At 28.5% G+C, this 12,742-nt stretch overlaps 1 protein-coding gene across 3 annotated transcripts in view; it reads right to left on the bottom strand.

Annotated features, from left to right (window-relative positions):
- The window catches only part of LOC129960118 (nocturnin-like), a 161,683-nt gene that overhangs the window by 70,083 nt on the left and 78,858 nt on the right, over positions 1-12,742 (bottom strand). The window contains exon 1 of one of the 3 annotated variants that reach the window (XM_056073251.1): positions 7,032-7,502. The exons of 1 other annotated variant lie outside the window; for it this stretch is intronic. Coding sequence is in view for 1 of the 2 variants with exons in the window: in XM_056073250.1 (XP_055929225.1) it covers positions 7,032-7,156 (125 nt within the window). In the remaining variant the exon portion in view is untranslated. Of the gene's footprint in view, positions 1-7,031; positions 7,503-12,742 lie in introns of those variants that run through there. One more of the 3 variants, XM_056073250.1, reaches the window with a different exon arrangement.

Below are 12,742 nucleotides of genomic sequence, written 5' to 3'. Positions count from 1 at the left end.
TAATTGATAAGGCACGATAACGAAGTCAAATAAAAGGATGATCATACAGTTTATTTTTATTGTGTCCAACCAGGTTTCTGGGAGTAATTTAACAGTTCTATAAAAATACTTATACAACAGTACAAGCATTTATATTCTTGTATTTATAACAATCAAAGTCAAAAACATCACCCGACAAGAAACATATACCAAAAATGGTTTATTTGATAGCCCTTACTATTCATCATGGATTTTTTTTAAACTTCATTTTTCCGTAAGCATTTTTTTTTAATCAAAACTTGATAAAAAACATATTCAAGAATGGTATCTACTTCATTACATTTGAGAATTCACTCTTGCGTCTTTCATGAGGCATCAAAACATATCATTTATATATGTGTGTAAGAAATTCGAATTATTAGCGCTTTTGTAAAATTAAATTTTTTCTAAATACCTAAATTAAAATTTAGAAAAAGACTTCAATTTGTGATTTCTCGGGCATTGGTGTTTTACCCAGTCTTTCAAGGTCTAATAGCTGTAATTTTAACAGTTTTAAACGGTTGCACAAAAAATCTTCAGTTTTAGTTCCAGTTTCACTAACAAAACGGAGATTTTTCGTCAGAGCTTTTAAAGATTGAAATCTTTTTTTTTCCGGTCTTTTTTATGCAGTGAAATCTGCACTTCGGGTTTCTCTCAAATGGCCATGGCTCAGATAAACTAAAAATAATACCTGAAGTGTACATTTATCTTTAATCCTATAAGCGACTATGTTTCGAAAAATCGTTTCCCCTCCCTTAAAATTACAGCACAACATAATTATCCTATGTTTCATATTACATAAATATACAGTGTAATCGGTAAAGACCTTTAAATTCAAAGCAGCGTCTCGTATATCCAGGGTAATAAAGTGTACCTACAGTGAAATGACTATGCTGAATTTATTGAGACAAGTTAGGCGCTCCTAGCGTCAAAATAAGGAAGTTGCAAAAAATAACTCAAAAAATAAAAGAGATTGGCCAAAACGTCCAGTCAAAAAAGCGTACACTACCTTATGATAAAAACACAGGAAAAAGTTTCATGGAATTATCTGTAAAATTGGCAGATATATTTACGATTAAAATTAAGAACTTCTTTCGACTTGAAAAAAGGGCTCGCCCAAAAATTGAAAAATGCATTCTCCGAGTGCGAATTCTATTAATTATAATTTAAGGACTATAATTTCAATTTATTTTGAATCATTAAAACTATTATTATACAAATGAAATTATTTATGCTATATTAGGATATTAATTATTCATTTAAATGGATACGTTACATTCTACTTGGCAGGTCTTGTAAAAAAATAATGTTGTACTAATTCGAAGTTTATTGTTTCGTTATAATTTATCATACTAATTAAAAAAATTATTTGTAAACTAAGAAATCATTAAATAATTGCGGTTAATCTTTCAAATTTTTTATTATTATTATTTTAGCTCTTTTTTTGCAAAGTACAGATATTAAAACGATAAATACATAGAAACATATTTTCACAAAATTACTGAAAGAGCAGATTATATAAAGTTAAAAACATGTTGAGATGTGAAACTAAATTGACCAGTTATTAAAAGAGAAACCTCATAATATACAATTCCGAAGCAGCAAATGCACGAATATAGACTGTATTTGCAATTCAGTGTTCAGTATCGTCTTTCGATGCAAAATAAAATAAAAAACACCATCACGAATTTCAAATTTGAATTCTATATTATTTTCATGCTTTCACATTTTCCCGGCTATAAATTATATTAAATTAGTTGCGAGCACATTTAATTATTACATTAGTATATACTATAAACTGAATACTTGATCGAAAATAATAATTCTATTCATACTAAAACTGTTAGTGGTAACATTTGATATAGTAAAGTTCTCACTTTGCTTTTCTTATATCAATTAACCCAATTTTTTAATTATAAGTTACCAATTACTTATTCTGAGTATTTCCATTTAATATATTATCATTTACTAACAAAAATATACAAAGTTATGTTATGCTTTATGGAACAACAGCTATATTTTACAATGCTGTGCCAACACGAGTAGGCTTTGCCTCAATATGTATCATCACTAACGACACGTGGCAAAACAGTGTTTTTGTCCATTTAGCTAATTTTAGGTCATTTCGTCTTTTTTATTCACGGAACTTTGAAATTTTACTGTTCATTATTCCTCTTTCTAAAGTCTTTCTTGGATACTGATAACACCAAAAAACAGAAAGAAGGTTTACAAACACTGCATCAGATATCACGTTGGCAATAATGATATCATATTTGCTGACCAAAGTACGTTAACCTTCAAAAGCTGAGTTCGCATTGCTTAATTTTATCTCTTCTATATAAAGTAACAAAATTTGCTTTAAAATTAGAATGAACCGACTTCCAAAACCACGCTTCATTTCAGAGAAAAATTTCGCGCCATTCAAAGGGCCAACATATTTAAGACTTCGAATGGATATTTTGACAGTGAATTCGAAATATGAGACATATGGTTTCTGAAAAACAAGTTGTAGAACATATGGTTTTAATTACAACAAATGAAGGAGCAGATGTGTAATATCGCAATAGACAGCATTGTCAGCTTAATTTGCAAATCCATCTTCGAAACCAGTTAATTATTTGATTAATTAACATATTAAGTGTCGGAAAATAGAGGATAATATCAATTGCTATAACCCTTAATAAAGAAATTGAAACTGTTCTTGATGAATGGTATTTTGAACTCGTTGCAACTCAGGATTTATTTCAAGATGTTCTTATCCTTCTGCTTGATGAGAAAATGAGTTAAAGTCAAATTATTTTTTTTCTTTGGAATAGAGTTTTAAAAAATTCTCTGACTGAATAACGTATTGAGTAAAATATTGTGAGCCTCAATCATTTTCTTTTTATTAAGAGAATGGCTATTTTTCTTTGATTTAGTGTTACACCTTCAATTACCAGAATTTATAATCGTAAATACCATGCGTTAAACATGCCCCTCGTCATTTTTAAATGATATGTTATTTTCTAAAATGAATTATATACAAAAGATATTTTTAATACTTCGAAAATCTAAGTGAAATATCCTTATCGAAAGAAGAAAAAGCAGTCAACTTAAATTTCCACATATTATTTAAGTTTCTTTAGTATATTTCAAGGCAGATAGAGACAGAAATCGAAATACATTTCAGTTTCATTTTGTCCTTTGCTTTACACCAATTTCAAGAATTGCAAGAATCAATAACAAGTATTTCAGAAAAAAATTCATTTAATAAATCGATAAGAAGATAATTCAAGAAGGGTAAATAGATAATAAATGCAATGCTATGATAATTTTTATAAGACAAAAAATGTTAATTTTTTTTATAAATATTTTCCTTGTGAAGCCATTTTTAAGGGAAACAAATCACTCATAATATAAGACGTTTTTGCTTTGATAATAATATTAAAAAAACTTAACGACGAATGAAACTGACACATATTTATTTCACGATAATAAAAAAAAAGAATTTCATTTTAAAATAATACTCAAAATTTTTTTCCCTAATATCGAATTTGTTTAAATCATTGGAATTAATAATAAAGTCATCAAGATCCAAAAAATATTCAAAACAAGCGAATTTATACTGCTTTTGCTATTAACTCAAGATTTCGTAAATATTTAAATAACGATATGCATAGAAATTAATGAGATCTAAAATGCCTTCAACAGGTGTTCGGAACATAGCAGCTAAAGAACTTATTCACGTATTTGAGTATTTGCCTATTATTCAATATTTTCGTCAAAATTAACCATTAAAATAGATACAATTTATTCCCTTCACAATAATAAATAAAACAGCGAACAAAAGTAGTGTTAGAATCATTAACTAATAACTGCTTTACGTGATATGCTTTTTAGATATTTAAAAAGTCATTAGAATATCACAAATAACTAAAGGAACAAAGATGCCGAAACCGTCTTTAAAAACGAAAAGCCACCAAGAGAAAAGGGATTGCACAACAATAGTATCGTCATAACTAATTATCCAGGTTTTGGTTAATTTTTACGAAATATTTGCATTAGTACAATGGATTTTCTGAATATTTCCTTCTGTTTAGACAGAATGCACACAAACTAAGTTACCAATAATGGAAAGTAGATGTTTATTACATTCGCAAAATTTAAATAGTTTTAAATTCATAAATAAGTATTATTGATAGGTTTTTTTCTTTTCAATAAATTTAGAATTAACGTTATTGATTAATTGCCATAATATCAGTTTGTTAATTTTTAGACATAAATATTAATTATTAATAATTTTCTTCTTACCTTTCGGGCACATTTCTTTTAGTGATTTATTTTTTAGATTTAGTGAAATGCGCAATTGTAACAACTACAATAAAGACGTTTTGCAGACGTGTTCTTTTTAAGTTATTTTACTTCTTTCACAATTTTTCTCTTTATTTCTTTCAAAATAAAGCTTGTTTGATCCAATGCTATTGTTGATCTAATGGATAAAACAAATATGACTCAATAAATATACTCAGAAGACAAAAAGCTGAATTCAAATTTAAAGTGCATTTCACGCTCAGATGCATCATAAATTATGCTGAACTGATGAATAATCATTTCAGACAGTTTTTAGACAAGAGGCTTAATGCCTAAATGTTTAATATCTAAAGAGAATCACCGCTGTTATGAACAATGTAATTTAAATACATAAATTATGCAAAATAAAAACATCCCGTTTTCTTATTGTCTTTGTTTTTCAAACAAAAAATTTGAAACTGGTATTGCATTGTGGTCATTTAATGCTATGCCCGTCTTTTGATTGTATAATAATTCCAATGATTTGCAAAATAATCGGTATTTGGTACCAATAACATAGAAATTAAGCATTAGAGCTATAAAAGAGAAGTAAATTCCTTGGAATATCTGTAACTGATAGATATTTTTTCTTAAAATTTACAAATCTAAAAGCATTTCATATGGAAATAACCATAAGTGCAAATCAGCAAACTTTAACACCTCATGAATATGTATCAACCAATTAGCAAATTCTATCGACTGTGACGAATAAACAAGGAATTCTAAATAAAATTATTTTTAAAACGTGGCAAAAAAATTGTTGCATCATAGACGAAAATTAAATGCAATATTTTAAATGCAAGAACAAGAAAAGATTCCAATGAAATATTTTGGAAAAATTAAAAACCGTGACCTACGATTTTTAAAGCAGAAACCAAGTAGAGGTACGATCGATCAAAAAAAAAAAAAAAAAAACTTCGGTCAAATTTAAAATACATACTTGACTACGAAAATAGTTTTGATTTTTTCCCCTCTAAGCTTCAAAATTGATTCAGAAAAAAATCATATCCACTCTTTAGTACTGGATATCCTGGAATATAGTGTTCAGAATACTTACTACTTATAGAGCTGAAAAATTCGAGATGTGGAGGAATTCGCATAATCGAATTCGTGATTCAATTTCGTGACTTGAAGGCAGCTTAAATTAATACTACTAAGCAATGGAAACTTTGTACAGGACACTTGGAATTCACATAATTCTCTTAATTCTTTAGCAACGCACATATCATTTTCAGAAGTTTACATAACATTAGAATGAAAAAAAGAAAATACATCTAAAGTTTAAAAATTGCCCTCACTTTTAAATTTACTAGGGATGTATGTAACAGGATATTTGTTCAAAGCTATGGAAACTTAAGTTTAAGTAAACTGGATGTTGAAATGATGAATTATAAAGAATAGTTCTAAACAAGTATAAAATATTTATAAAGCTGTTATACATGCCTACTCCCAAAATATCAACTGGTGCGATGTGATAACATTCGGTTGCTCTTGAATTTGTACGAAAGTAAGACAGAAAGATTAAACAAAAATAATCACTCTAAAGTAAAATTATTGGTGTTTTCACTAACTTGAAAATTCAATCATTCTTTAAACCAAGTAGAGAATGCATCAAAAGGGAAAGAATTATGTAAATTTATGGCTAGAAGTAAGTAAGTGCTAAGGAATAATTTTTAAAAATATAAGCTATGCAGTGAAAAAAAAGGGAAGAAACCTTATATGCTGTGATAGATTTTAACATCAAAGAATTAAAGAACAAAAAAAATCATTCTCATCATTTGCTTAATGAAATCTCATGAAAAAGTTATTATTTTTCATTTTTATAATTGGAAAATTTTTAATAAGTTTATTTGAAGTGAAGATTGAATATGAATGTCACTGCTTGATGAAAAACTCACGATATGGAAGGCAAAACTTTTTTAAAATTTTGAGAGAAAAAATTGTCAACATGTCAATTGTCAATGAAATTTATCCAAAAAAATTAGATCTTCATTAATATAAACACTTAAAGTACTATATATTGGAGATCACATAAGAGCTAAGAGGATATTGATTCAGCCATTTCTTACATTTTTTTGCTTTGTTTTTGTGTAAGAATATAATTAAAAGGGAAAATAACTTATCTAGGGAAAAGGTTAATCAACTGATCTAAAGAAAATAGCTCCGCATTATTAAATACCATCCATCTCCCCAAATACTAAATCAAAATATAAGATCATACTGAGAGCAGCAGCACAAAAATTTTAATTAAATTAAGATTTTTTAATGAAGGTTGTTTATTGAAAACTGTAGCTGAACGTCAAATAAAATTACTTTCAATAAATTTAAAAAATAAAATAACGTTGAACGCGCTTTTAAACAATTTTTAATTGCACCTTATTCTTCAGAGAAAAAAAAATCATTCGGACTTCAATTTCAAAAAATGTAAAAACCGGTCTGAAAGATTACAAGGTTATATTCCCAAAATAAAGCGAGTTCGCATGGAAGTCATGAGTAAAGTACAAATTTCTTTGGTAAGAATAAACATATTTTTTTTAGCTAAAGTAAAGATATAAAAGTAAGAATATTATCATATATATACTACCTATTTTACCTACTAAATATTTGATTTTAGGAACTTTTATTTTAAAACTAAACAAATAACAAGGATCAAAAATAATTTTGAACATAAAACAGTAACTTACGGCTGTAGCTTCAAAGCTCTCACACATGTTTTTGAGGCATGAAAAGCAACTGAGAGTTCCAAAGTATGGATTTTGGGCAGTATTAACAATAACCGCCTTTGAACACGAATCAAACAAGAACACATGTTGATGAATGTTTCAAATACCGGTGTTTAATTCCTCCGCATCAGACGCCTGGCTTGTTGCATACACTAGTCAGAAATGATCGAAGTCCAGCAGTTCATATTTTACTTTAAACGCTGATGATTTCATTATAATGGAAAGAAAGGGAATCCTAGAATAAATGTTTTACGCGCGCCAGTTAAAATAAAAAAGTTACGACCACATAACATGAGAAAACGGTGGGTGATAAGACAAAGAGGGCACGGACTCGATCGCTCCAATGTTTGTTTCTATTTTTAGTAGAAGTGACTTTCATCTTTTACAACTGCATACAACTACAACGTTCTCATTCAATTGCTCACGTCATAATCCAGCAAGCTGCAAGTGACTGTCTTGATGATGTAATTCTTTCTGATGCAAGGCTGTTCCAGCTGGCTTTACGCGAAGGGGGAAAAAAAGGACGGCATTTCTCGTTCAGTGTTGTAATCGCCTTTCAGTTTTGCAAATTATTGTTTCTTGAATCGGGTGAAAACGTGTTTTGGGAATATTAATATGAAAGGAGAGGATTATTTTGCTTCAATATACAAGTTATTAAAATAAAAGTTCAAAGCAGTGGTCGGCAAGCTACTACTCGTTTAATGATTCTGTCCAGCTCACCGCAAATTTTAAATTAATGGTTAATAATTTAAAATAGCAAAATAATTTATAATAATAATATATTCTAAAAATATTTTAAATTAAAAAAAAACAAATTATGAGAAATTGTTGAAAAAGAAATCTCAGTTTCATTCATGTTAAAAAAAATTAATAATCATTTTAGAATTATTAATGAGCTTTTTAACAAAATCATATAGATACGCTATCGCCCCCCCCCCCAGCTCCTAAAAAGTTTGAACAATCTGATTTCAAATTCCTGTGTCTAGCATGTGTACATATATGAATAGTCCAGATTCCTGTGCTATGTATTCCTGTGTATACATGCTAGTCACAGATTCCTGTGCTATGTATTCCTGTGTGCACATACTAATCACAGATTCCTGTGCTATGTATTCCTGTGTACACATGCTAATCACAGATTCCTGTGCTATGTATTCCTGTGTACACATGGAGTCTCATATCTCCTCCTGTGTACACATGGAATTCCTATGCTTCTTTGCTTCTCAAGGCCTAAGAATGCGCTAGTTAAATCAAACAATGTTCGCTTTATGTATAGAGTTTTATCCACAAAAAGTTTGCTATAGATATTTAAAACAAAATTCTATTCAAATATATCAATTATATTAAAAATAAAAGGATTAGAATACGTATACATATAAGGCTCTATGGATGCGTTTCCAGAATCTTATTCAAAGAACACTCTGCATAATATGCATATTGCAGACTAATCACGAAAGAAATTTTTTCTAATTATTGGCAGTTCATTATCATAAAACGATAAACAAATCATGATTATGGAGAAAAATTTAGATAAAATACAAAAAAAATATTAAATTTAGTTCAAAAATATCTAATTTTTTTATTAAAGTTCTCAAAAACATAGAAATTCAGATGCATTTTTCAGTCATTAATTTATAATTAATTATTATAAATACAAGGAATCGCGAAATCTTACCCTCAAGTTCATTACCAAGTGACACCATGCGTATGGAATTAACATCGAATAAAATTAATCATTTACCTAAAAAACTAGATCTAAAAATATTAAAATAGTGTATTGTCATCCAGAGTACATGAATATACAAAATTTCAAAACTCTAGTGTATTAGGAAGAAAATGAAAAATTAATTACTAAATTTTATCTTAAACAAGTTACATAAAAAAAGGATACAAAAAATAGCTTTTGGAGATTTTTAAAAAATTATAATCATTTTTTAATTTATATGATTTGAGGTGGCATGGCATATTGAAAACATATCAAATAGTGATCAATTATTGTTCTTTGAGAGCAGAATGATGCGTCCGTGCGAAAATGCAAACGGCTTTTATTATTGTTCTTTTGAAACGAGTGACTAATACTTAGAAGAGTTCTTGTATTAAAGAAAAGAATGTCCAATTTTTCACTTTTAATAATTAATTTATACTAAATTCAAACTATCTAGCCTTTAATTGTCGGTTAATTTAAATTTAGTTCTTAAAAATTACTGAATTGCAATTGAAACCACTGTAGTTTAAATTATACATTAAATAATCTGTGAAAATTAATCCAGATTATAAAAAAATTTAAAATAATAAATAAAACGGGGAAAATTTGCTTTTTAAACTATTAAATGAAAAAGAAACTCATCAATAACTCTGTCATTCCGAAATTATAAAAGCTATAATTTTGATGCAAATAATACTAATAATCTAATAAATTGAGTTACAATTTTCTGTTTAATAAAATTTAATCTTTAATTCTAGATTCGTTCATTTAACAATACGAAACTTAATCACAGAAAATATATTAAAATCAAGTTTAAATAAATATCAATGTCTGTTTCACTTATTCTCAAAATACTTTAATATCAATTCTAAAGATAAAGAAAGATTTTTCTTCTGATGTAGTTTATATTAATGTATTTTAAACTTCATTTCGTTGCGAAAATGATATTTCTTCTGTTCAACTTTCTAATGTGAAATATTATGTCAAAGCAAATATCATTGACAAAATTTTCTAATTCTGTCGTGGTTATTTAAAGTATTCTAAAAGACATTTAGAGCAAAAAGTTGGAAATTTTCATGAGGCCTTAAAAGATTGGGAGATGTAACTTATTTAGCTTTTGTACTTAAAACCGGTTTGACATTATATGCTATTGTTGCAAACATAAAAGCATGAATCCACATGCATGCATGAACTTCACAGATACTTCATTTTCATAATACAATTCAGCGACTTTATTAATTTTATTTAAAGTATTTATCTATTGTATTTAAAATGAAATAAATTGAAATTTATCTATATTTAGGTAAAATCTTATCAATTTAAAACCACACCACAATTATGTGTTCGCAATTTATAGGTTAAACGAATGTTGAGAATAAAAGAAGAAATATGGAAAGCTGCCTTTAAATATATGTCAACTATATCCTAAAAGCTCCATCAATGGTCTGATGGGCTAAGGTGAAGTAAAGTGGAGGAACTTCAATAGGGAAAGATGGTCGAGAATTCAGTTCGCAGAATGTGGCCCCAACTAGCATTCATAAAAAACTGGCAGAGCGATTTATGGCTCAGCCACTAATTTAATTTAGTTAAATTGTATTAACGTTCCGTTTTTAAAGCAACACTAGGGCTATTTTGGGATGGACCTCGTAATTTTGAACCGCGGTCAGATGACGAGGCGGGCATCTGATGCCTTAGCCACTAATTGCTTCGTACGATCAGACTCTTACCATAATATCTTCCAAGAGAACACCAATATAGGTTAGGACTTCTATGAAAACAACGTTCTCCAAACCAGAAGAGACAAATCATAGGTATGCGGGTCACTTTGATCAAAACAAGTCACATCATGAATCCTTTGCTCGGGGACTTAGCTATTTTGCTAAGAGGAGACAAATACCTCATAATATAAACTGGAAGTAATGAGGGCAAAATGCTTTAGAAACCACAACCCACTAATTTATTATTAAAGGTTAGTAAAAATATTGATAAAACTTCACAGATGATTTAATCTTATTACTGAATATTTCAGCTAATACATTTTATAGCATCCGAGATTAAATTGTAGCTAATTTAAATCCAAACACATAGACTGCATAAATACAACACCTACCCGTATCACGTAGTTCTCAGATAAAGTAACAGCAGATAATATTAGTTACAGATACACAAAAACAACTTTTTTTTTTAAATGCATTGTCAATGACTTGTTGATAATATTCATTTTGTTCTAAATCTAGGTACATGTAACCTAAAAAATTGCCAACAGACAATTATTTTGCATCATGATCACTGTTCTTTTTTCTTTCCTGATTTTCTTATAAAAAAAAGATAGAAAAATCATATCTTTTTTGAAATCAATCATTCACTCAGCAACAATAAATTATTCTTCATCTTAAGCTAACCTAAAGGATTGTCAATTAAAGAAAGCTGAATAAAGAAGGAAGCAGCAATTATAGAATGGAATGACCAAATCTTACCGCTTATTAAATAACCAAGTAAAATTTTTGGTTAGGTCTTGCATTTGTTCACAGAAACTAAGATTTAAATCCAATAACATTTACAACCAAATATTTCATTTTTTAAAAATCTAATGTAACCTTTATAAGTGAAAAATGCTGTCTACAGGCATATAGTTTCAAACCAATTTTTTTTTTTCATAAAAAATACACATTCCAGAAATAATCGATCAACAATGGTAAAAACAACATTGATTATATGAGTAGAATTTTTAAGATTTTTTTTGGTAAATGTTCACCACGATGTGACATTAAAATGGGTGGGATTTCTTTTGAATAATGAATTATAATAATAATAATTTTGAATAATAATAAACTTCCAGAATAATGAATTGCTTAAAAAAAGAAGAAAAAATTACTGAAATCTGTTGCTAAATATTTTTGAATGTCTTTAAAGGATATATCGATCATATGCATACAATCCTTCCTTACGTAAAAAAATCGAAAATGTACGAAAAGCCTTCAGTTATATTTTGAACAAAATTTAGATTTGTTGTGTTTTACAACAACACTCCCCCCCCCCGGGGGGAACCTCGAAATGAGGATGAGATGCTTCCGGCATGGTGGTTGGATCTCGCCACCCTGGAGGATACACGAAAGGGTGGGGATCTGACTCCTCCCATCGATGACGGGGCGTTCTTCCTTAAGGAAGAGTTCTACCTTGACCGGTGATAGTCCTTAGGTCTCAACCAGTGTTGCTGTTGCGCCGGTCAGATCACCCAAGTTTTTCCTTGTGCCTTCAGACGGATCGGAGTAGTCAACCCATGATTTACAACAATACTTTTTTATTTAGGTGCTGCAATATATACTCTATATAATTAACCCTCCCCGTATAATTGACCTTCTGACTTTCAATATTCTATAGTGACAAAATAGAATAGTTTTCGATGACTTAAAGATAATATTCGGTAGAATTATATTTTAGAAATTATTTGCAATTCATTTAATACATTTTTTTAAAATTTCTTTAGCAGTATTAATCTGATTTGATTAAATATTGAGATAATCGTAAAATAATAATGGATGGTATTATGATCACCGCTTTTTTGGGATATTTTTATCACTATAATAATAGTGATGTTTGTTATTTGAAATATCTACTGTTATAAATTGATGATGCATAAGTGATTGAAAAAGTCAAGAACAATATCATGGATTCTCGCTAAATTGAGAGAAGGCCCAGAAAAGTTTTTAAGTTATAATCATATTTTCCATACATAAGCACATATATGTATATTTTAATTTCTGGAATGGTGGAAGTTGAAATAACACAAATTATTTCTACAAATTGTTCTTTTAAATAATAAATATGTATATCCAAATCGAGTTTAAGTTTTAAATAAAGTGTGACAAAAATGATGTTACTTATCGAAAAAAAAAATTAAACTAGAATATTTTTATAATCTAAAATTTCGCGATTTCTGAGAAATCACATTATCTCGTTCCGATTT

This window comes from Argiope bruennichi, chromosome X2 (genome assembly GCF_947563725.1).
Source record: "Argiope bruennichi chromosome X2, qqArgBrue1.1, whole genome shotgun sequence".
Lineage (NCBI taxonomy): Eukaryota > Metazoa > Arthropoda > Arachnida > Araneae > Araneidae > Argiope > Argiope bruennichi.
This window is presented reverse-complemented; position numbering and strand designations above follow the sequence as displayed.